This window comes from Ranitomeya variabilis, chromosome 2 (genome assembly GCF_051348905.1).
Source record: "Ranitomeya variabilis isolate aRanVar5 chromosome 2, aRanVar5.hap1, whole genome shotgun sequence".
Lineage (NCBI taxonomy): Eukaryota > Metazoa > Chordata > Amphibia > Anura > Dendrobatidae > Ranitomeya > Ranitomeya variabilis.
Genome location: NC_135233.1, coordinates 424,735,869 through 424,762,128, shown reverse-complemented (window position 1 = coordinate 424,762,128; position 26,260 = coordinate 424,735,869). Strand labels below are relative to the sequence as shown.

Below are 26,260 nucleotides of genomic sequence, written 5' to 3'. Positions count from 1 at the left end.
GGGCTCGGTGATGTCTACAGTGAAGCACGGTGGGGCTCAGTGATGTCTACAGTGAAGCACAGCGGGGGCTCGGTGATGTCTACAGTGAGGCACAGTGGGGGCTTGGTGATGTCTACAGTGAAGCACAGTGGGGGCTCGGTGATGTCTACAGTGAAGCATGGTGGGGGCTCAATGATGAGTACAGTGAAGCATGGTGGTGGCTTGGTGATGTTTACAGTGAAGCACAGTGGGGGCTCGGTGATGTCTACAGTGAAGCATGGTGGGGGCTCGGTGATGTCTACAGTGAAGTACAGTGGGGGCTCGTGATGTCGACAGTGAAGCACAGCGGGGGCTCAGTGATGTCTATAGTGAAGCACGGCGGGGGCTCGGTAATGTCTACAGTGATGCATGGTGAGGGCTCAGTGATGTCTACAGTGAAGCACAGTGGGGGCTCGTGATGTCTACAGTGAAGCACAGTGGGGGCTCGTGATGTCTACAGTGAAGCACAGTGGGGGCCCGGTGATGTTTACAGTGAAGCACGGCAGGGGCTTGGTAATGTCTACAGTGATGCATGGTGGGGGCTCAGTGATGTCTACAGTAAAGCACAGTGGGGGCTCGTGATGTCTTCAGTGAAGCATAGTGGGGGCTCGTGATGTCTACAGTGAAGCACAGTGGGGGCTCGGTGATGTCTACTGTGAAGCATGGTGGGAGCTCGGTGATGACTACAGTGAAGCACAGTGGGGGCTCATGATGTCTACAGTGAAGCACAGCGGGGGCTTGGTGATGTCTACAGTGAAGCACAGCGGGGGCTCGGTGATGTCTAAGGTGAAGCACAGAGGGGCTCGTGATGTCTACAGTGAGGCACAGTGGGGGCTCGGTGATGTCTACAGTGAAGCATGGTGGGAGCTCGGTAATGTCTACATTGAAGCATGGCGGGGGCTCAGTGATGTCTACAGTGAAGCACAGTGGGATCTCGGTGATGTCTACAGTGAAGCATGGCGGGGGCTCAGTGATGTCTACAGTGAAGCACGGTGGGGCTCAGTGATGTCTACAGTGAAGCACAGCGGGGGCTCGTGATGTCTACAGTGAAGCATGGTGGGGGCTCAGTGATATCTACAGTGAAGCACGGTGGGGCTCAGTGATGTCTACAGTGAAGCACAATGGGGGCTCGTGATGTCTACAGTGAAGCATGGTGGGGGCTCGGTGATATCTACAGTGAAGCACGGTGGGGGCTCGGTGATGTCTACAGTGATGTAACCTCTAGAACATTTATATAACAAGTGGATATAATCGTTAGGACACCAAGATGGAGACTTTATAGCAGAAATAGGCTTTATTTTAACGCTAGCCTCCTTACATTTACCATTGTGCCACAGATATAGACAATTTCCTCCAGATTTGGCCGGTGTTCGCCTGTGAATATTCAGAATTATTTGACATTTATTTGTTTTACATTCAAGTTTTAAAATTACATTTTCTCGCACAATTTGTCTCAGAAGTCTTGAGTCTTTAGCAAGTTGTAACCGGAGAATCGGACTCTTTTTATATAGATGTAAACAATGAATCCGAGTGATGTGACCACGGCTGCACCGGATACCGAGATCACCAGGGTGTTCACATTCAGAGACGCCGATGTATCGTGATCTGCGGGGAAAATTACAAATCAGTATTGGGTCCAATGGGCCACGAACGTGGATGCACGGCTGTAAGCATTGCTGCCACCCTACCCGTCATCGGGGGGGTACAGGCGCACCCCGACTGCTCTCATTCCCTGCGTCTCCGTTCCCTGGGAATAGCAGAGGCACCCCTGGCCCCTAGTGCTAACCTGTAAGAGGGTCCTCACCTAGAATGTGTAATTTATCAGAGTGCCCATTAGCCCCCTCATTCTGCAGGGCCTCAGCTGCTACCTCCGCACCCCTTCATGTTTGTGGTTCTCACCTCCATCACTCGGCGATTGTCTCTTCATCCGGACGGGACCCTGCGAGATGAAGTGCTGCTGAGACTCTGAGGTCACTGATCTCCGGTGTCTCTGCCTGTTAGCGCCCCCCTTAGGGATGCAGCCGTGGCTGCAGCGAGTACCTGTCTCTCCGAGTTTACATAATATAACTGTGCAACTCATGTAAACCTAAGGATTCAATAACAGAAGACAATTAATACTGACATATCTGCAGGCACCTTGCACCGTGCAGACGGAGTGTCGTCATGTGTGTAAATCACCAGAATAAGTCGCTGCCAACAGTCCTGAATTTGCCCAAACTCTCCTTCTTTCCTGGATATATTCCTGACAAATTCAAGGCTGGGGAAATCCAGCCCAAAAACAGTTGTTCCTGGATTCTGGAGGTGTCGGGGGCATTCCCAGGCAGGAGGGCGGTCTGGGCACCATCACCTTGGGCGCTATGGCATTTTGTGTATACTCGGTACCCATGGCCGGAGGGGGGATACGGCGAGAAGCAATGAGCTGGTGACAGTTCACACTGTAAGCAGAGGATAGCCCCGGTAATTGCTCGGCTACAACTAGCGGTATGGAGGCTGTTCTTCAGAGCAGGGAGCTTCGCTCGGAGCCGCACGGCCTCCGTCTGACTCCAGTTTATGACATTTTTTTAACTTGCAATAATAAAATATTTGCCATTTTTATTATCAGTCTCCAAATTTCAAAAGTAACGCGATCTCCAAGGAGAAATGTGGTTTATTATTAAGAAGGAAAGCTGCAATGGCACCAAGTCTATACAGAGTCCATTCACTTTGTTGGGTGGTCTGTAGAGAAGAGCGAATGGCTTCACAAGACCCTGCTCCAGCGGCCATGTCAGTAGTCCGAGGGTGACAGACAGGAGCTCTGCAAAACACCTCCTACCTGCCGGCATCTGCAGCGCCTCTTCTGATTAGGAGGCTGGGTGCTGTGTCACTCCGAGCACACATATAAGAGGCGCCGCGGCTGATGGCAGGACGAGACGCGCAGAGCTCCCCTCCGGCCGACACAACTATGACGTGACCGGTGGACCAGGGTCCTGTGATCCGATCTGCTCATCTCTAGTAATGCCAGACAGGACGGGTCGTCCAGGGAAAGAGACGCTCAACGAGACCACCTCCATTCAGGGCTGTATGGAAAAGAGCTTTATGCCCCCGACTTCCCCTTTAATTTACATGAACTTACTTCACTATAGTCTCCAATAAACGCGAAGGCTTCGACAGCGAATCTGTACACCGTGCTGTTTGCAGAATAGACCACCAGAGTTTCATCCTTTATGCATCTGCAATATGGAGGATTAGGGTTAGCGAGCACAACGGTTAATTTTGGTGACTTGTAGGGGTCTTCTGGGCCCCCTTAGTCAGCCGATCGGGAGTCAGAGCCCCCCAATCTGTTACTGATGACCCTTTCTATGGATAGGTGATCAATACTACAGTAGTTAGGTTCCACAGAGCCCCTTCATCAGGATAGGCCATAACTTATAGATCACTGGGGGTCCGACCGCTTAGATCTGCACCGATCGGCAGAATGGAGCCCATTTATCCCAGTCTGGGGTCCCTGCCGTGACAGATAAGCTTCATGGACCCCTAGTCCTGTGGCATTAACCCCTCGGGGGTACCATAAAATGAGTAGCTACATCTTAGAGGGGTATTGATGACCTATCCTTGTGTGATTGATTCCCAAAACCCCACAATCAGCAGAATGAGGAGACGGCGGACCCCTAGGCATGAGCAGCTCTGGTCAGCGAAGACGGGAAAACAGCCCAAAGGGTAGAAAAAAATCCCAAAACATGAAAACCAGTTAAATCTGGTGTGAGTAAATGAATGCATGTACCCGTTCTGTATGAGGTCGTAGGAGGTGGGGTCGCTGGGGTTGTCGTGCGGCGTGGCTTTACACGACTCCACGAAGAGCTGGACGTTGGGGACGGAAGCGGAGACCTGAATCTCCATGTAGAGCAGTTCTCGCAGCGTCGCCTCCAGCGGAAACTGCGTCTCCACCTCCACAAAGCGGTCGTCGGTGTAGAACTGGAACTTGTAGGTGAACTTCCCGAATCCGGCCTCCGTGAACACGTAATCCGACTTGTGGGCGCGGAATGAGGCAGACACTCGACTCTTTTTGGGGAAGGAGCAGTTAAAGGGAATGGACACGCCATGCAACCTGGTGATGACGCTGAGCATGTCGCTGAAGGACGTGGCCTGGTTCTTAAAGACAATGGCGTCCTCTGTTTCCTGGATGAGAAGATAAAACATGTCACACTCTGGGGGTAACCGCACGTGCCAACCTGAGGTGGTCGACTCGTAGATGACAGGTGGCCGGACCATGGTGCTACAGATTCTAACGTGTATCCACCTCGATCCCACCTCCCGAGATGCCAAGGCACAAATCACAAGATTCTGGGAGGTCTCAGGGGCTTTCAGCAGATCCGACAACTCCTCCCGCAGCTCGCACCATTTTTTGGGGCCACCTGGTACCTCTCACATTTGGATGGGGGGTTACTTAAATCCCACCCTTTTTGGCCTGAATTTGCTAGAACTGTATCTGAAACGTTTGGACAGTTCTTGCAAATTAATGATGGCTGCCAGGTATGACATTGCCGAAAATGTGCTCTGTCTGTGAACAAACCCTGGCAGGGAAGAAGAAAAGAAGACACTCACCTCCTGGTCCGACCCCGCTCCTGAGTAATCAGCGCATGGTCCTCTGAGCTAAGGAAGCAGTATCTCTTCTGGCTCTTGAACACTGCAGACAATCAGAAGCCGCTGATTGGTTGCAGCGGTCACACACTCGCCATATGTTCATCTCAACAGACCAGTGGGGACACGGCACTGACTACGGGGGAGCAGGACGGGTTCGGGGGGCAACTATTCAGCTTTTTTTATTTTTCTCTCCTCCCTGAACAATAAATAAAGCGAAAATCCCTTTATGGCTCCGCTGTCTGCAAATTAATAGCAGTTAATAGCAGTTACTGCTGCAGATTTATCTCGAGTGTCCGAGCCGTGAAATCTGCCGATGATCAGTGCGATCTGCTGGTAAGAGGTTTATGGGAAGGTGCGATGGGCGCAGGACAGGCGCAGATTACGGGACATGTGACCCTCAGGTTCCCACAGCCAGGCGGCCATTACTATCACTTGTTATATCCAGATTTAGTTTCTTTTGTGGAGATTAACAAATTTAGGGGAAAAAAAACATAAATTCCAGGGACTGGTCCTCAGAGAATGATTTATTGGATGGACTGGTCCTCAGGGAATAATTTAGTGGACGGACTGGTCCTCAGGGAATGATTTAATGGGTGGACTGGTCCTTGGGGAATGATTTAATGGATGGACTGGTCCTCAGAGAATGATTTAATAGATGGACTAGTCCATGGGGAATGATTTAATGGATGGCCTGGTCCTCGGGGAATGATTTAATGGACGGACTGGTCCTTGGGGAATGATTTAATGGACGGACTGGTCCTCAGGGAATGATTTAATGGACGGACTGGTCCTCAGAGAATTGAATGGATGGACTGGTCTTCAGGGAATGATTTAATGGATGGACTGATCCTCAGGGAATGATTAAATGGATAGACCGGTCCTCAGGGAATGATTTAATGGATGGACTGGTCCTCAGGGAATAATTGAATGGATGGACTGGTCTTCAGGGAATGATTTAATGGATGGACTGGTCTTCAGGGAATGATTTAATGGACGGACTGGTCCTCAGGAAATGATTTAATGGATGGACCGGTCCTCAGGGAATAATTTAATGGACGGACTGGTCCTCAGAGAATGATTTATTGGATGGACTGGTCCTCAGAGAATAGTTTAATGGATGGACTGTTCCTTGGGGAATGATTTAATGGATGGACTGGTCCTCAGGGAATAATTGAATGGACGGCCTGGCCCTTGGGGAATGATTTTATGGACGGACTGGTCCTCAGAGAATAATTGAATGGACGGCCTGGTCCTTGGGGAATGATTTAATGGACGGACTGGTCCTTGGGGAATGATTTTAGGGACGGACTGGTCCTCAGGGAATAATTGAATGGACGGCCTGGTCCTTGGGGAATGATTTAATGGACGGCCTGGTTCTTGGGGAATGATTTAATGGACGGACTGGTCCTTGGGGAATGATTTAATGGATGGACTGGTCCTCAGAGAATAATTGAATGGACGGACTGGTCTTCAGGGAATGATTTAATAGATGGACTGGTCCTCAGGGAATGATTTAATGGATGGACCGGTCCTCAGGGAATGATTTAATGGATGGACAGGTTCTCAGGGAATGATTTAATGGATGGACTGGTCCTCAGGAATGATTTAGTGGATGGACTGGTCCTCAGGAATGATTTAATGGATGGAGTGGTCCTCGGGGAGTGATTTAATGGATGGACTGGTCCTCAGGGAATGATTTAATAGATGGACTAGTCCATGGGGAATGATTTAATGGATGGCCTGGTCCTCGGGGAATGATTTAATGGACGGACTGGTCCTTGGGGAATGATTTAATGGACGGACTGGTCCTCAGGGAATGATTTAATAGATGGACTAGTCCATGGGGAATGATTTAATGGATGGCCCGGTCCTCGGGGAATGATTTAATGGACGGACTGGTCCTTGGGGAATGATTTAATGGACGGACTGGTCCTCAGGGAATGATTTAATGGATGGACTGGTCCTCAGAGAATAATTGAATGGATGAACTGGTCTTCAGGGAATGATTTAATAGATGGACTGGTCTTCAGGGAATGATTTAATGGATGGACTGATCCTCAGGGAATGATTAAATGGATAGACCGGTCCTCAGGGAATGATTTAATGGATGGACTGGTCCTCAGAGAATAATTGAATGGATGGACTGGTCTTCAGGGAATGATTTAATAGATGGACTGGTCTTCAGGGAATGATTTAATGGATGGACTGATCCTCAGGGAATGATTAAATGGATAGACCAGTCCTCAGGGAATGATTTAATGGATGGACTGGTCCTCAGAGAATAATTGAATGGATGGACTGGTCTTCAGGGAATGATTTAATAGATGGACTGGTCCTCAGGGAATGATTTAATAGATGGACAGGTTCTCAGGGAATGATTTAATGGATGGACTGGTCCTCAGGAATGATTTAGTGGATGGACTGGTCCTCAGGAATGATTTAATGGATGGAGTGGTCCTCGGGGAGTGATTTAATGGATGGACTGGTCCTCAGGGAATGATTTAATAGATGGACTAGTCCATGGGGAATGATTTAATGGATGGCCTGGTCCTCGGGGAATGATTTAATGGACGGACTGGTCCTTGGGGAATGATTTAATGGACGGACTGGTCCTCAGGGAATGATTTAATAGATGGACTAGTCCATGGGGAATGATTTAATGGATGGCCCGGTCCTCGGGGAATGATTTAATGGACGGACTGGTCCTTGGGGAATGATTTAATGGACGGACTGGTCCTCAGGGAATGATTTAATGGATGGACCGGTCCTCAGGGAATGATTTAATGGATGGACCAGTCCTCAGGGAATGATTTAATGGATGGACTGGTCCTCAGGGAATGATTTAATGGATGGACTAGTCCTCAGGGACTGATTTAATGGACACAGGTTCTCAGGGAATGATTTAATGGACTGACAGGTTCTCAGGGAAAGATTTAATGGATGGACTGGTCCTCAGGGAATGATTTAATGGATGGAGTGGTCCTCGAGGAGGGATTTAATGGATGGACTGGTCCTCAGGGAATAGTTTAATGGATGGACTGGTCCTTGGGGAATGATTTAATGGATGGACTGGTCCTCAGGGAATAATTGAATGGATGGACTGGTCCTCAGGGAATAATTGAATGGACGGCCTGGCCCTTGGGGAATGATTTTATGGACGGACTGGTCCTCAGAGAATAATTGAATGGACGGCCTGGTCCTTGGGGAATGATTTAATGGACGGACTGGTCCTTGGGGAATGATTTTAGGGACGGACTGGTCCTCAGGGAATAATTGAATGGACGGCCTGGTCCTTGGGGAATGATTTAATGGACGGCCTGGTTCTTGGGGAATGATTTAATGGACGGACTGGTCCTTGGGGAATGATTTAATGGATGGACTGGTCCTCAGAGAATAATTGAATGGACGGACTGGTCTTCAGGGAATGATTTAATAGATGGACTGGTCCTCAGGGAATGATTTAATGGATGGACCGGTCCTCAGGGAATGATTTAATGGATGGACAGGTTCTCAGGGAATGATTTAATGGATGGACTGGTCCTCAGGAATGATTTAGTGGATGGACTGGTCCTCAGGAATGATTTAATGGATGGACTAGTCCATGGGGAATGATTTAATGGATGGCCCGGTCCTCGGGGAATGATTTAATGGACGGACTGGTCCTTGGGGAATGATTTAATGGACGGACTGGTCCTCAGGGAATGATTTAATGGATGGACTGGTCCTCAGAGAATAATTGAATGGATGAACTGGTCTTCAGGGAATGATTTAATAGATGGACTGGTCTTCAGGGAATGATTTAATGGATGGACTGATCCTCAGGGAATGATTAAATGGATAGACCGGTCCTCAGGGAATGATTTAATGGATGGACTGGTCCTCAGAGAATAATTGAATGGATGGACTGGTCTTCAGGGAATGATTTAATAGATGGACTGGTCTTCAGGGAATGATTTAATGGATGGACTGATCCTCAGGGAATGATTAAATGGATAGACCAGTCCTCAGGGAATGATTTAATGGATGGACTGGTCCTCAGAGAATAATTGAATGGATGGACTGGTCTTCAGGGAATGATTTAATAGATGGACTGGTCTTCAGGGAATGATTTAATGGATGGACTGATCCTCAGGGAATGATTAAATGGATAGACCGGTCCTCAGAGAATGATTTAATGGATGGACTGGTCCTCAGGGAATAATTGAATGGATGGACTGGTCTTCAGGGAACGATTTAATGGATGGACTGGTCTTCAGGGAATGATATAATGGACGGACTGGTCCTCAGGGAATGATTTAATGGATGGACCGGTCCTCAGGGAATGATTTAATGGATGGACCAGTCCTCAGGGAATGATTTAATGGATGGACTGGTCCTCAGGGAATTATTTAATGGATAGACTAGTCCTCAGGGACTGATTTAATGGACTGACAGGTTCTCAGGGAATGATTTAATGGACTGACAGGTTCTCAGGGAAAGATTTAATGGATGGACTGGTCCTCAGGGAATGATTTAATGGATGGAGTGGTCCTCGAGGAGGGATTTAATGGATGGACTGGTCCTCAGGGAATAATTTAATGGATGGACTAGTCCATGGGGAATGATTTAATGGACGGACTGGTCTTCGGGGAATGATTTCATGGCCGCCCTGGTGCAGTAATGTGATGCCATGGCTTCTTATGTTTGCAGGGTGCCCCGCTATAATAAGAGCGTTCGTACGGACATTCATCCGTCATTACCTCGGTTTCCGTCCCGCAGGAGTTGTAGGCGACACTGGCGATCAGGTGCGTGCTGTTGGAGCTCACCAAACACTGCGGATCATTCAGGCGGAACTGGTTCTCATAAAGTTCGTGATCGGACGACTTCCCCACAATTAGGGTCATGGTGTTCTCATGGCAGGTCAGCTCCATGTTATCTAGAAGGGAGGATCAGAAACATGAAATAATGCATCTGCGCGTCCTGATACCGAAGACCATGCACATGGCGGGTATGACCAAACAATGGCCCCCGTTATAAAATGAGGTTCTGGAAGCATTTGTGGATTCTCCCCGCGCTGCCGATTAATGAAAATGTCAATTCACGGGATAATATTAAAGTCGTGATTTTTATTCAACGCGTTTTGAAGTGTCAAGCGCTTCTTCTTCAGGAGACGACCACTCGTAGATGTGAGCACAAGGCAGTTATTAAAGGTTGAAACCTCAAATAAAGACGCCAAACCAACACATGAGCGCGTGTCCTGTGCCAAAGATCATTGGATCTAGAACGGTACAAGGACACACACCTATGACCAACATGGAGGTGGGGGCCCAGGTCCAAAATTTCCACTGGGGCCCAACAGACGCTAGTTATGCCACTGGATGTGAAATTTGCGTCATAAAATTGAGACAATAAATTTGTTGAGTCAGAACCTAAATCCTCGGTGTGGAGCGTTCGTCCTCATGTGCCGACCATAGCACCCAAAAGCTGGGACCTCCCCGAGTTTATACCCCCGACTATGTTGTTATACCATTGTCTGTAGCAGAGCGTACCTAAGTGGTTGGGTCCCACCACGGCAATGACACAGCGCATCTCGGACTGATACCTGGTGGAAAGATGTCAGCAATATCAGACATTATGCAGGACAATGTATGTCTACACATGCTACATTACAGGGGTTGTCTAGGATAGGAAAAACATGGCTGCGTATTGCCCAAAGCAGCGCCATCCCGCACTTCAGGAGGTCTGTGGTATTGCAGCTCTGCAACATTTTAATAAAGCTGAGCTGCAATACCAGACACAAAGAGTAGACAGGGGTGAATGGTCCATGCTTTATAAACGGAACTAGACATATTTGCAAGTAAAACGTTTGCACTATTAGGTCCGTGGTGGAGCACCATTAGGACTCCCGGTGATCACACATTGTCTACTGGAGGCCGCCCAGGCAACCTGCTGCACCCAGAAATGTCACAGAAGTCACTGACCCGCCGTATGTCTCTGCTACAAAGCAGAATGGAATATGGTCTCCCACGTCGTTTTCTGACGGAGTCCATTCTGCCACCATGCTCCGCGTAGTAGACCTGGACGAGCCGGTAAATGATTTGGTTAATCCCGATGGACCGCTGACCAGGAAATCTGAGATACTGCAAAAAAAAAGGAACACAAAATAAAGCAAACAAAGCGATGCTGCGGGTCGTGAGCGCGGAGTCCATCACTTCTATGGGAATGTGCTGCAATACCACACATATCCCATAGACAGGCGTGGCGCTGTTTCTGGGAAAATAAAAGTCCGGTCTGTTAAAAGAAAAATTGAATTAACCCGATCAGTAAACGTAGAGATGAGAGAAAAACTGAAATTGCATTTTTTGATCATCATGAAAAAGTACAATAAATAGTGATCAAAATGCCATATCTACCCCCACAATGGTGTCAATAGACTTGTCAGTTCACCCCACAAGACCCCACACGGCTGCATCGACTAAAAAATAAAAAGGTTACGGATCCTGGAAAATGTCGACACAAGAAAAACTTTTTTTTTTTCAAAAATTTCTCATTTATTTTCACCACTTAAAAAAGGGACGGAAAAAAACAAAAGCACAAAAATGAAAGCTCGCCCCGCACAGGAAGGGGTTCATGGTGTTGTGTTGTCGGGGCAGTGGTCGGCCCGCCGACACGCGTCTTACCTTTCGTACGCGGCTTGTGCCGACAGGTGGAGCCGGACTGCGCTCCCTGCATTCGTCAGCAGCTTCTCCCCGTGATGTGGAGTCGGGGAGACAAATTTTGGTCTGTAATCCCCGAGTGTACAGGAGGGAGCCGAGCTGGTGACTGGGAAGAAAGCAGGTGGTGAAGGCTAAAGTCTGGCTGCAAGTTTACAAAATTATGGATGTTTTCCTTCAGATCCGTCCAAAAATTACCAAGTATTCATTATAATTTTTGTTTTTCAAAATGGGTAAAATGTGCATCCGTGTGCTTTATCTAGTCCTGGTATTCGGTTCCATCGTATCCCCATGCTTACCCATGAAGACCGCCCCTCTTTAAGACCACTTTTCAGATTGGGGTGGTCTTGTCAATACGGTTGCTTCAAGGTTGGAGTAAAATCGTGGCATCACCATGACTTAAAGGAGTTTTGCCAAGTTTGAAGCTATCTCCATCCATTGGATAGTGGAAAAGCTCCTGATCACTGGGGGTCTGATCGCTGGAACCCCCACTGATCCTGATAACGGGGCTTGGAAAAGCACTGTCTGAATGGAGCACACGACGATCGTGCGCCCTCCGCTCATTCGTTCTTACTTGGAGTGCTGAAGCCCAGCCAAGCGCGGTGCTCCGCTGTCTGCGGTGACGCCACCAAGAATGAACGGAGCCTAGTGCACGTGTTTGGCCTCCGTCCCATTCAGATGGGGCTCCTCAGACCACCGTTCTCAGGATTGGTGCGGATCCAAGTGGTCGGAGCCCCAGCGACCAGGATGTCATCCCCGATGGATATGGGAGAACATACCCTTTAAGTGTGACAAAGACGGAAAGGTATCCAGCAACAGATCCATTAGTGAATAATTTAAAACCAAATTTTTTTTATATATAACATGGTATAAAACCATTAGTTTAGAAAAAAGGCAAGTAACTGGGAAAACTCAAGGTCATGAGTACAGCCAAGAATAGTTATTCACCGATGGGTCTGTTGCTGGATAGCTTTCCATCTTTGATATTGCTCCTTTGCTGCTAACACAAACCTCTACTGCGGTGAGCTGGATTTTTTCTACAAAGTTTTTTTTGTTTTCCTTTAAATATGACGTCTGTGATGTATGAAGATCTTGTGCGATGTAAGATATGAGACATTATTCTTACCTTCCACTAAAAACTGCAGAGAAATCTTGCTCAGGGAATTCATAGAAGGCGGCTGGTAAGATGGATAATACATGTCTGTTGTAACGTCTGGTGCCATAGACTCAGTCATGAAGTCGATTGCACTCGAGGTCGAAGTCTCAGTCACAGTGTCAGTCACAATGTCTGCAGAAGTCTCGGCCATAGCCTCAGTCACAATCTCGGTTATAGTCTCAGTTACAGCCGAGGTCACAGTCTCATGCACAGCCTCGGATACAGCAGAAGTCACAGTCTCATACACAGCCTCAGACACAGTCTCATACACAGTACCGGACACAGCCGAGGTCACAGTCTCATGCACAGCCTCGGATACAGCAGAAGTCACAGTCTCATACACAGCCTCAGACACAGTCTCATACACAGTACCGGACACAGCCGAGGTCACAGTCTCATGCACAGCCTCGGATACAGCAGAAGTCACAGTCTCATACATAGCCTCGGACACAGTCTCATACACAGTACCGGACACAGCCGAGGTCACAGTCTCATGCACAGCCTCAGATACAGCTGAAGTCACAGTCTCATACACAGTCTCGGATACAGCAGAAGTCACAGTCTCATACACAGCCTCGGACACAGTCTCATACACAGTACCGGTCACAGCTGAGGTCACAGTCTCATGCACAGCCTCAGATACAGCAGAAGTCACGGTCTCATACACAGCCTCGGATACAGCAGAAGTCACAGTCTCATACACAGCCTCAGACACAGTCTCATACACAGTACCGGACACAGCCGAGGTCACAGTCTCATGCACAGCCTCGGATACAGCAGAAGTCACAGTCTCATACACAGCCGTGGACACAGCTGAGGTCACAGTCTCATGCACAGCCTCAGATACAGTCTCATGCACAGCCTCGGACACAGCCGAAGTCAAAGTCTCATACACAGCCTCGGACACAGTCTCATACGCAGTACCGTACACAGCCGAGGTCACAGTCTCATGCACAGCCTCAGATACAGCCGAAGTCACAGTCTCATACACAGCTGTAGATACAGTCTCATACACAGCCGAAGTCACAGGCTCATACACAGTCCCGGACAAGGTTTGCAAAGTGAACTCTTCAAGAGTTGAGACTTCTGTAATGGAATGATCAGTAGTAGAATATTCTGGGACACTGCTCATATCCGTAGTTGTTTCCAAGATTACAGATGTTTCGGTGTCTGTGACAGATTCTGTTGTCCAATAATCTCCATAATATGGGGTGCTACTCCAGTACCAGTAATATTTCTGGGAATCCTTGGGTAGTTCTCGTCTTTTACGATTGAAGTTGGGGTATTTGTAAACCATCGTTCCATCTTTGTAGGTGAGGTAGATGTTGTTTTTTGGAAAGTCTTCAAGAATTAATTCCACCACGTAGGATCCTGAGCTCATCGATGATGGAACAAACAAGGTGCAGCGACTCTGGAGGAAAGATCAAGTACAGGTTATACCAGAGATCCGATATTAACCTTTTGAATCACCGGGGAATCTTCCATTTTCGCACTTTTGTTTTCTCTCCCCCTTCTTCCAAGACTAATAATTTTTTATATTTCTGTCCATGTAGCTGTGTGATGACTGTTTTATTTGTGTGGTGAGCTGATACCATGTTTTTGTACATGTTCTGTGTTCTTTTAGGGAGGTGAGGTGACCAAAGTGTTGATGTTTAGATGTTTGTTTCTTTACATTGTTTACCTCGTCTGTTAATTAATTTATTTTTTGATAGATCAGACTTTTCCAAATGTGGTAATGTCAAATAAGTTTATTCTTTCCCTTTATTTTATTTTACTTAAAAAGGGGTGTGAATTAAATTTTTATACATTTTTTTTCAATATATTTAAAACCTTATTGTTTTTTTCCATTCCGTTTTAGTCTCCCTAGGGGTCTTTAAACCAAAGATCGCTTGATTGCTTGTACTATATACTGTAAATCCACAGTAATGCGGTATATGAAAAATCATCATTCACTGTGGACTTCAGCAGGTCCCTGGCTGTGACAGTAAGTCATCAGTACCTCATGATTATGTTGCAGGGGCCGATTGGAGCCGCTGCGCACATTCACCAGCAATCTCTCCATTTGAATGCCACTGTAAGAAATTGACTGGAGCATGTAAATGGTTAACAGCTGCGGCCAGAGCTCAGCTCCTGAGCCTCCTACCACTTGCAGACCCCTGCCCAGGAGGACATTTATTCATATCTTAATGTGGGTAATGGTTAAAATCATGTGTGTGTATATAGTGTTTTGGTTACTTCATTTATAGAACTGTATATAGATACAAGTATTAGGGCACACGCTAATGCTCTGAGCAGCTTCCCTGCCCCCCGTGCAGTAAAGCATGACAGTGCCACCACCATGTGTGACGGTGGGGATGGTGTTTTCAGGATGATGGGCAGAGTTAGTTTTCCATCACACGGCGGGTTTTGTATTTAGCCTAAAATGTTCTCCTTTAGTCTCATCTGACCAGAGCCCCTTCTTTCACATGCCATATAGGGGACATAGCAACCTTGTGGAACAAGTTGCTCTGGTCAGATGTGACCAAACTAGACTTGAGATTGGGGCGTGGGTTCACCTTCCAACATGACATTGACTGGGCTCCACAGGACGATTAGGTGGCAGTGACAGGGGCAGGACAACTATCTCCTGATAGAGCGAGGCACTATCACAAGGCTTGCTGTGGTGCCACACAGCTTGTTACACCCCTCTTCGTCAAAACCTAAAATACCCTGAATCTAAATCTTCTTTAAACTCCAGATGACTTAGTAATAACATAGTAATAATTTTTTTGAGGGTCCCATAAAGTTAGGATTTCATCAGAGCTCTGGCCGGGGCAGTTATTTGTTATGTGGCCGAGCTTCAGACCTTTGATGTTCACCCAACGTATTGTCTTACATTATCTACGTAAAAACTCGAGGAACACGAACTGCACTCTCCATAGTAATATCCATATCGGCACGACACAGGGTCTCCATCAGGGTCGTGTCCTAATAAATTAATGGTGGTTGCACAATTCCGAGGAATCCTAAAAAAAAAGAAAAACAAAACATAAAAACAAAGATGGGAAAAAAATTCAACATAGCACATAAATAAAAAGTATAAAATGAATATTAGAGTGGATTCATCATTCTGGTTATGGCGGCGGTAGAACAAGGCCGTACCTTAGGATGGGTATGATGGTGGTCACAGGTGAGGAGTTAGGCGTCAGAGTATCAGATCTGATTCCTAAATCCACAGAGGCTGTCAGCTGCCACCCGTTTGCATTATACATATTGTAGACCCAACAGCAGCTGCTTTCCCTGTGGAGACAAAGACAAAACATCGTATCGTATATATCCAGTGTAAGAAATAGAATAATACAGGGGAGCATCATCTATTAGTGGGGCATCATACAGCCTGATAGTCTTTAAGATAAGTGCAGTTCCTAGCCTGCGTCTAGAAATCGGGAACCAGATAGGGAAATGGCCTACTGCCCCTCAGACTTGTATGCAGCCATAACAACCTCCGTTCTGAGCAATGGAATCCTACCTATCTATCCCCCCGCAGCACAGCAGAGCTGGTGTCCAGTCCTTACATTACTCATTAGGGATGCAGGGAATAGATGATTGTTCTGACTGCTATAGTCAGTGGTATAGTCCTGCCTATCTAGCCCCCCGCAGAACAGCAGAGCTGGAATCCAGTCCTTACATTACTCATTAGGGATGCAGGGAATAGCTGCTTATTCTGACTGCTATAGTCAGTGGTATAGTCCTGCCTATCTAGCCCCCAGCAGCACAGCAGAGCTGGGGTCCAGTCCTTGCATTACTCATTAGGGATGCAAGGAATAGCTGCTTGTTCTGACTGCTATAGTCAGTAGTATAGACCTGCCTATCTAGCCCCCCGCAGCACAGTAGAGCTGGGGTCCAGTCCTTACATTACTCATTAGGGATGCAAGGAATAGCTGCTTGTTCTGACTGCTAAAGTCAGTGGTATAGTCCTGCCTATCTAGCCCCCCGCAGCACAGCAGAGGTGGGATCAAGTCCTTACATTACTCATTAGGGATGCAGGGAATACCTGCTTGTTCTGACTGCTATAGTCAGTGGTATAGTCCTGTCTATCTAGCCCCCCGCAGCACAGCAGAGCTGGGGTCCAGTCCTTACATTACTCATTAGGGATGTGTAGCGCCCCCACTGCCGCAGGGCCGAGGGGTACCCGGTACCGGGCCTCTGGGTCTCTGCTCTGGGGTTGTCACGGTGGCTAGACCCGGTCCGTGACCCTGCTGAGGGGCGCCCAATGAAAGGTGTGGATGGTGGTGGTAGTGCGGTGCAGTGCTGGTCACAGTAAATAACGAGGACACCAGGTTGCAGTCTCTTTGCCTCTTTACTGAAGGCTTCAGGATCCTCAGTCCGGAATACGGTTAACCAGGCTGCGCAAGTCCGGCCGATCCGATGGCACCTCCAGAGTTCCCTTTGCAGGTGGAAATCTGTGCCTACCTTCTAGCGCTTGTGTGTTGTGGTCCTCCCCTGCTGTGCTTACGGGATAGTCCCCACAACTGTTGTGTCTGTTTCTCGTGTTCCCTCACAACTCGATTCTGATGTTCTTCTTCGTCCCCCAGATGATATGGCTAGGACGCACCCGTATGACGGGTAGGCTCGGAGCTCTTCCTGGACCCTAGTGTCGCCCTTCTCCTGTTGTTGCCCCCTGTGTCTTCGTAGGTGATTTGTGTGAGACAGCCCGCCTATAGCTGACTGTCCTGCCGTAGGTTTGAAGTATTGCTTGGAGCCTAGTACTTCCTCGGCGTTCCGGCCACCGGCTACGCGCCTCAGTAGGATGTTGCCTCGTCTTACAGCACGACTCCTACTGGTATTCTCCTTGTTGCGTTGATCTCGTTTCTCACTCAGCACAATAAACCTCGCTTCTTGTCCTTTCTTAGGGCACCGCCGCTATCTAGTGCAGGCGCGGTCCCGTAACGTTCTCTCTGTTCGCTAGGCCTCTGTCAGGATCCCACCCCTGACAGGGACCCCCCTGAGTCTCTCCCCGCAACACCCTCTGCCACAGGATGTTGCCTGTTCGATTCCCAGTCAGCTTCTCTCTAACTTCCTCTCTAACCCCCAGTTTTACCAGATTGTGAGGAGTGGCCTAATACATAGTACGCTTAGCTCCCCCTGGAGGCCAAACTGTGAAATGTATTGGTGTCTGTGATACCTGGTCAGGTGAACTCCTTCAGTGCCATCAGACGTACCATAGCCCCCCTTAGCGGCGGAGCATCAGTACTGCAACGACCAGGACTCTGGGGCGCTGCAGATGCAGAGAATAGCTGTTTGTTCTGACTGCTATAGTCAGTGGTATAGTCCTGCCTAACTAGCCCCCCGCAGCACAGCAGAGGTGGGATCAAGTCCTTACATTATTCATTAGGGATGCAGGGAATAGCTGCTTGTTCTGACTGTATAGTCAGTGGTATAGTCCTGCCTATCTAGCCCCCCGCAGCACAGCAGAGCTGGGGTCCAGTCCTTACATTACTCATTAGGGATGCAAGGAATAGCTGCTTGTTCTGACTGCTATAGTCAGTGGTATAGTCCTGCCTATCTAGCCCCCCCCCCCCCAGCACAGCAGAGCTGGGGTCCAGTCTTTACATTACTCATTAGGAATGCAGGGAATAGCTGCTTGTTCTGACTGCTATAGTCAGTGGTATAGTCCTATCTATCTAGCCCCCCGCAGCACAGTAGAGCTGGGGTCCAGTCCTTACATTACTCATTAGGGATGCAGGGAATAGCTGCTTGTTCTGACTGCTATAGTCAGTGGTATAATCCTGCCTATCTAGCCCCCCGCAGCACAGCAGAGCTGGGGTCCAGTCCCTCCATTACTATTAGGGATGCAGGGAACAGCTGCTTGTTCTGACTGCTATAGTCAGTGGTATAGTCCTGCCTATCTAGCCCCCGCAGCACAGCAGAGCTGAGGTCCAGTTCTTACATTACTCATTAGGGATGCAGGGAATAGCTGCTTGTTCTGACTGCTATAGTCAGTGGTATAGTCCTGCCTAGCTAGCCCCCCGCAGCACAGCATAGCTGGGGTCCAGTCCTTACATTACTCATTAGGGATGCAGTGAATAGCTGCTTGTTCTGACTGCTATAGTCAGTGGTATAGTCCTGCCTATCTAGCCCCCCGCAGCACAGCAGAGCTGGAATCCAGTCCTTACATTACTCATTAGGGATGCAGGGAATAGCTGCTTATTCTGACTGCTATAGTCAGTGGTATAGTCCTGCCTATCTAGCCCCCCGCAGCACAGCATAGCTGGGGTCCAGTCCTTACATTACTCATTAGGGATGCAGTGAATAGCTGCTTGTTCTGACTGCTATAGTCAGTGGTATAGTCCTGCCTATCTAGCCCCCCGCAGCACAGCAGAGCTGGAATCCAGTCCTTACATTACTCATTAGGGATGCAGGGAATAGCTGCTTATTCTGACTGCTATAGTCAGTGGTATAGTCCTGCCTATCTAGCCCCCAGCAGCACAGCAGAGCTGGGATCCAGTCCCTACATTACTCATTAGGGATGCAGGGAATAGCTGCTTGTTCTGACTGTATAGTCAGTGGTATAGTCCTGCCTATCTAGCCCCCCGCAGCACAGCAGAGCTGGGGTCCAGTCCTTACATTACTCATTAGGGATGCAGGGAATAGCTGCTTGTTCTGACTGCTATAGTCAGTGGTATAGTCCTGTCTATCTAGCCCCCCGCAGCACAGTAGACCTGGGGTCCAGTCCTTACATTACTCATTAGGGATGCAGGGAATAGCTGCTTGTTCTGACTGCTATAGTCAGTGGTATAATCCTGCCTATCTAGCCCCCCGCAGCACAACAGAGCTGGGGTCCAGTCCCTCCATTACTCATTAGGGATGCAGGGAATAGCTGCTTGTTCTGACTGCTATAGTCAGTGGTATAGTCCTGCCTATCTAGCCCCCCCCCCCCCCCCCCCCCGCAGCATAGCGGGGGTCTAGTCTTTACATTACTCATTAGGGATGCAAGGAATAGCTGCTTGTTCTGACTGCTATAGTCAGTGGTATAGTCCTGCCTATCTAGCCCCCCGCAGCACAGCAGAGGTGGGATCAAGTCCTTACATTACTCATTAGGGATGCAGGGAATAGCTGCTTGTTCTGACTGCTATAGTCAGTGGTATAGTCCTGCCTATCTAGCTCCCAGCAGCACAGCAGAGCTGGGGTCCAGTCCTTACATTGCTCATTAGGGGTGCAAGGAATAGCTGCTTGTTCTGACTGCTATAGTCAGTGGTATAGTCCTGCCTATCTAGCCCCCCGCAGCACAGCAGAGGTGGGATCAAGTCCTTACATTACTCATTAGGGATGCAGGGAATAGATGCTTGTTCTGACTGCTATAGTCAGTGGTATAGTCCTGCCTATCTAGCCCCCAGCAGCACAGCAGAGGTGGGATCAAGTCCTTACATTACTCATTAGGGGTGCAGGGAATAGCTGCTTGTTCTGACTGCTATAGTCAGTGGTATAGTCCTGCCTATCTAGCCCCCAGCAGCACAGCAGAGGTGGGATCCAGTCCTTACATTACTCATTAGGGATGCAGGGAATAGCTGCTTGTTCTAACTGTATAGTCAGTGGTATAGTCCTGCCTATATAGCCCCCGCAGCACAGCAGAGCTGGGGTCCAGTCCTTACATTGCTCATTAGGGGTGCAAGGAATAGCTGCTTGTTCTGACTGCTATAGTCAGTGGTATAGTCCTGCCTATCTAGCCCCCCGCAGCACAGCAGAGGTGGGATCAAGTCCTTACATTACTCATTAGGGATGCAGGGAATAGATGCTTGTTCTGACTGCTATAGTCAGTGGTATAGTCCTGCCTATCTAGCCCCCAGCAGCACAGCAGAGGTGGGATCAAGTCCTTACATTACTCATTAGGGGTGCAGGGAATAGCTGCTTGTTCTGACTGCTATAGTCAGTGGTATAGTCCTGTCTATATAGCCCCCAGCAGCACACAGTAGGATTTAGTCTTCACTCTGTAGACAGCTAGGAATCATCACCTTGTATTTCCTACTGTCAATAGAATAACCCTGCCTATCTAGTCTCCAGTATTGCAGTCCAGTCATTATAACTTCTTGTAGAGAGGCAATAAACATCAGCTTATCATGGCTGCTATTGCCAGTGGTGTAATCCTGGCTATTTAGTCTCCAACAGCATCAATTTATCCTGTCTGCTAATGTTAATAATGCAATCCTGTTTATCTAGTCTCCAGCATTACAGTCAAGCTGTTTGGTAAGTTATTAGAAGTTCACGATATGGAAAGGCAGTATACGTCAGGTTATTATGGCTGCTACTGTCAGTGGTGTAATCCTGCCTATCTAGTCTCCAGCAGCACAGTGATTCTGTCGTTATACACTCACTTTGTAGAGAGACAGAAAACATCTATTTATTATGACTGTTGCTGAAAATAATGTAATCCTGCCTATCAAGTCTCCAACAGAAAAGAAGAGCTATGATTTAGCCATCATATCTTCACCATTGCAGTCAGTGAGTGTACATGGCATTGGGATCAAATGGCAGCCAGATAAGAAATCTACCCCAACTCCCGACCAAGGATCTTACCAGAGTTGGAAGGGTTTATCATTGTCCACACGTCTCCTTATATATCCTTCATACTGGAACCAACGGCTCGGGGACAAGGTCCTGTTCTCCACAGGTTCCAGCCAATGATGAATCTCATGACCGCAGTCACCAGAAAAGCAATTCCAGTAAAAATACTCTCCGTAATTATCAATGAAAGATGATTTATATGTAAAATCAACCTGCAAGAATCAATCAGCAAGAACAAAAATGTTAATAGCTTCCTCATAATTTGTGATGATTAGAGTTAGTGCACATTTATTTGCACGTTGCTTCCCATCGGTTACTGCAGTGGTCTCCGGCCTCAGCACAGGAGTGGTAGAACGGCCTCATACCTGCCGCCATCTCCGGCTCTTATTTTGATTATTCCTCCTGCTGTCACATATGCGTCACACCGCAACGATGACATCAACCTAATCAAAAGAAGAACGGCAGGTATGAGGACTTCCTACCACTCCTGTGCTGAGGCCGGAGACCACTGCAGTAACCGAATGGATACAACATGCAAATAAATTCGACATCAACTCAGGTGATAATCAATGCGATGTCCTCATTAGTTTCCTAGAAAATATTCCAGTGTTATCAGGACATAATATTTCACTGTAATAAGATGGTTGCAGCCAGTTGAGATTGCATCCAATGGCCTCCTGCACATCACAGTATTATAGCGGAATTATGTTCAAAGCTGTTACATGGATCTAGTAAAAGTACATGGGTCCGCTAGTGTATAGAGCCGTCATCCCCTGGAGAGTCATCCCCTGGATAGTTCTCGATTATCCACCAATATCTGCCCACCCTTTAAGAAACCACAAGTGCACCGAATTGTGCCTTGTGTGATGGGGCACAGGATCCCCCAAGAACAAACTTCTTCCAGACCCTTCTGCCAACTTCAGCCTCCTCCAGACATCTGTTCTCTCCAAGCCTACACAGACCTCTCATCTATATACTTCTATTGACCTTTATTCCCTCCAACTCTTCTTTCTACTCCAGACCCATCTGTCCACTACAAACATAAAAGACATCTCTGTCATCTCCTAGACTTCTCTGTCCTCTCTGACTCATCCAGATCTTTGTCTTCCAGACCCTTCTGCCAACTCCACACTCCTGTAGAACAATATGTCCTCCTCCAGACCCATCTCCGATTCAAACCTCCCTAAGGGTACTGTCACACAGTGCAATTTTCATCGCTACGACGGTACGATTCGTGACGTTCTAGCGATATCGTTACGATATCGCAGTGTCTGACACGCAGCAGCGATCAGGGACCCTGCTGAGAATCGTACGTCGTAGCAGATCGTTTGGAACTTTCTTTCGTCGCTTGATCACCCGCTGACATCGCTGGATCGTTGTGTGTGACAGCGATCCAGCGATGCGTTCGCTGGTAACCAGGGTAAACATCGGGTTACTAAGCGCAGGGCCGCGCTTAGTAACCCGATGTTTACCCTGGTTACCAGCGTAAACGTAAAAAAAAAAAAAACAGTACATACTTACATTCCGGTGTCTGTCCTCCGGCGTCTCAGCTTCTCTGCACTGTGAGCGCCTGCCGGCCGGAAAGCGAGCACAGCGGTGACGTCACCGCTGTGCTTTCCGGCTATGGTGCTTACACAGTGGAGAGAAGCAGAACGCCGGGGGACAGACACCGGAATGTAAGTATGTACTGTTTGTTTTTTTTACGTTTACGCTGGTAACCAGGGTAAACATCGGGTTACTAAGCGCGGCCCTGCGCTTAGTAACCCGATGTTTACCCTGGTTACCAGGGGACTTCGGCATCGCTCCAACGCCGTGATTGCAAAGTGTGACCGCAGTCTACGACGCTGGAGCGATAATCATACGACGCTGCGACGTCACGGATCGTGCCGTCGTAGCGATGAAAATGGCACTGTGTGACAGTACCCTAATCCAATCTAACAACTTGAGCATCTCTGTCCTTTTCCAGAAGTTTGTTTCATATATACTCTTCTGTCCTCTCCAGTTTTCTTTGCCCTCTGTTCCTTCCAGATCTTTCTGTCTTCTTCGAGGCCCCTCTGCCAACTCCAGCCTCCTCTGTTACCTCCAAACCTACACAGACCTCTCATCTTTATAATTCTTCTGACCTCTATCCCCTCCAACTCCTCTTTCTACTCCAGGCCCTTCTGTCCCCTACAAACATACGAGACATCTCTGTCCTCTCATAGACCTTTGTTTCTCCTGTAGAACTTTCTGCCCTCCTCCAGACCCATCTCCCCTTCAAACCTCCCTAGTTCTCTATAACTACCTGGACATCTCTGTCCTTTTCTAGAACTTTGCTTCATCCAGACTCTTCTGTCCCATCCAGACTTCTCTGTCCTCTCTGTATCTTCCAGATCTGTCTACTTCCAGGCCCTTCTCCCTTCTGCCAACTCCAGCCTCCTCCAGACATCACCGTTACCTCCAAATCTACACAAGCCTCTCATTTTTATGCTTTCTCCTTACCTCTATCCTCTCCAGCTCCTCTTTCTACTCCAGGCCCTTCTGTCCACTGCCAACATACTCAGACATCTCTGTCCTCTCTTAAACTTTTGTTTCCTACAGACTCTTCTGTCCACTCTAGACTGCTCTGCCCTCTTTGTCTCCTTCAGATCTTTGTCTTCTTCCAAGCCCTTCTGCCAACTCCAGACTCCTGTAAAACACTCTGTCCTCCCCCAGACACATCTCCCCTTCAAACCTCCCTAGTCCTCTCTGTCTGGACATCTCTGTCCTTTTCCAGAACTTTGTTTCATCCAGACTCTTCTGTCCCCTCCAGACTTCTATGCCCTCTCTGTCCCTTCCGGATCTTTCTGTCTTCTTCCAGACCCTTCTGCCAACTGCAGCCTCCTCTGTTACCTCCAAACCTACACAGACCTCTGTCATCTTTATACTTCTCCTGACTTCTATACCTTCCAATTTCTCTTTCTATTCCAGGCCCTTATGTCCCCTACAAACATACCCAGACATCTCTGCCCTCTCCTAGACCTTCATATTCTCCAGGCTCTTCTGTCCACTCTAGACTTCTCTGCCCTCTGTTTCCCTTCTAGACCCTCCTGCCAACTCCAGACTCCTCTACCTCATCTAGAACCCTCTGTCCTATCCCAGACCCCTTTCGTTTAGACTCCTTTGTTCCCATCAAGACTCCCCTGTCCCCTTCCAAACTTATCTCTCCTTCCAGACCTTTGTCATAGCATTGTAATTGTCAATGCCAGATCTTTCAATCATCTGACATTTTCTGTTGGGGTGAGAATTTGTAGGACCCATAAACTTTAGATGTACAGTATAGCCAATCTCACCTAAAACTGTGGTCTTGGTGAACTTTTTCCTGGTTTGTAGGGAAACTAAAACATTTTTTTATATTACATTTTAATTACCGGTAAATACTGAAATTATAACATTTTTAAATATTTTTTTGGCAGAATTAGCTTCATTTTTCAGGAAAGATATATATCTTGGTACGGTGTTAGCCAGTAGATAGAAAAATATTTAGAATTGAGAGTCCTCAGTGGTTGATACCTTTTAATGGCTAACTGAAAAGATGGTAACAAATTACAAGCTTTCGAGACTACACAGGTCTCTTCATCAGGCAAAGACTAAATTAAATTCTGAAGAATCATATTTATGCACAACATAACATTTTTTTCTGTGCTATGTTGTGCATAAATATGATTCTTCAGAATTTCTTTTAGTCTTTGCCTGATGAAGAGACCTGTGTAGTCTCGAAAGCTTGCAATTTGTTACCATCTTTTCAGTTAGCCATTAAAAGGTATCAACCACTGAGGACTCTCAATTCTAAATATTCTTCATTTTTCAGTAATTTCATCTCTAAATGCAGCATTTGCTATAAATAACTTGTCCTACCAGCCATCCAGTCTGTGTTTTCTCAGTTGCCTTGAAAGATATGGTTCCACCCTGCATGTGGGACCCGGACACGGCCGTGAAGACTGCAGCGCACAGGATGAAGACCTGAAGCCCGGCCATGGCTGCTCTTACCGTCAGTAACAAATACGTGCAAACTTTATATACGTGAATCGTAATGAAAGGGTGAACGATCTGCAGCAGGAAATCCCCACCATGAGATAACAGCCCTATCTTCACCTGTCCATTATCTGGAAGATTATTTATGTGTCCCATATATACCTCACATCAGCGACCAGAAAAGGGAAGTTATTAAACGATTTGTTATTGCAGTTGGATAAAGTATTCTCAGCTAGTTACCTACATATCATTGGAAAATCACCACATTCACAGGCCATGTCTTAAGAATACAAAAAGACAGCTCCATTCATCGGAGGAACCCGCATTTAGGCGTAGATTCCTTGTGCAAAAATGAAAAGCATGGACATATATAAGGTTGTTTGGGATAGAGCAAAGCTAATAATGGCAGGAATACAAGCTTATAACCATGATGTATGTTCTCGACAGACAAGCTTTACGGTTCTGCACACGTCCTATGAGACATTCCACTTTAACAGATCAGGTATAGTAGCAAGAACTGAACAATAACTCTCGGTATAGGGTCTGGCATGGTTCCCTTGCAGGGCAGTCCAAGGTGTTTGGGCATTTCGCATAACAGGGCAGCCACTTGCTAGTTCTTGGAACACTCTCACATTAGATCTTTGTGGAAGCCATACTTCTTCAAATCCCACTGTCTGGCCACATGCATCCCCATGTGGGGGAACGTGTCCACTCACCGGCACAGGCCACTTTTGCTTTGTATTTTTTTTTACATATACAGTACTTACTTATAAAAACTAATGTACTCTGCAAATATGGCCTGCAGTCTACAAAGAAGGCCCACAACTTTAGATGATGGGCACCATTAGGACATGGTTTGCACTGTGCACACTTACAAAATGGTCTTCAGCGTTCTCACTTTGAGAAGATAGTATGTACCCTGACAAGATGGTCTGCACCTTGAGAAGATGGTCTGTACCTTGAGAAGATGGTCTGTACCTTGAAAAACTAGTCTGAACGTTGAGAACATAGTCTGCACCCTGAGAAGATTGTCTGCACCTTGAAAAAATAGTCTGAACCCTTACATGATGGTTTGCACCTTGAGAAGATATTCTACACTCTAAGAACATTTTCAAAGATGGTCTGCACCATGAGAAGATGCACTGCATCAAGAAAACATTACCCTTTGTCTAAAACACAAGATTGGTGAAATAAACTTGGTGAAAAGTAGAGATGGATCACTGTAGCCCGTTACTCCTCA

The 26,260-nt window shown here is 47.5% G+C and overlaps 1 protein-coding gene across 3 annotated transcripts; it reads right to left on the bottom strand.

Annotated features, from left to right (window-relative positions):
* Positions 1-1,293: 1,293 nt before the first annotated feature.
* LOC143806358 (uncharacterized) lies at positions 1,294-26,144 on the bottom strand. Of its 3 annotated transcripts, none has more exons than XM_077286672.1 (13): positions 25,896-26,144; positions 21,040-21,239; positions 15,628-15,765; positions 15,362-15,491; positions 12,457-13,897; positions 11,298-11,439; positions 10,599-10,757; positions 10,167-10,219; positions 9,378-9,553; positions 3,779-4,173; positions 3,131-3,227; positions 1,918-2,104; positions 1,294-1,623 (listed from the first exon to the last, which is right to left on the bottom strand). In XM_077286672.1, exons 1-13 carry the CDS (start codon positions 26,127-26,129, stop codon positions 1,472-1,474), a joined length of 3,504 nt encoding a protein of 1,167 aa, XP_077142787.1. In that variant the 5' UTR covers positions 26,130-26,144; the 3' UTR covers positions 1,294-1,471. The 3 variants fall into 3 exon arrangements, with proteins under 3 accessions (XP_077142787.1, XP_077142788.1, XP_077142786.1); XM_077286673.1 differs by having other exon boundaries at positions 25,979-26,044; XM_077286671.1 differs by lacking the exon at positions 25,896-26,144 and adding an exon at positions 24,904-25,144.
* Between the last annotated feature and the right edge of the window lie 116 nt (positions 26,145-26,260).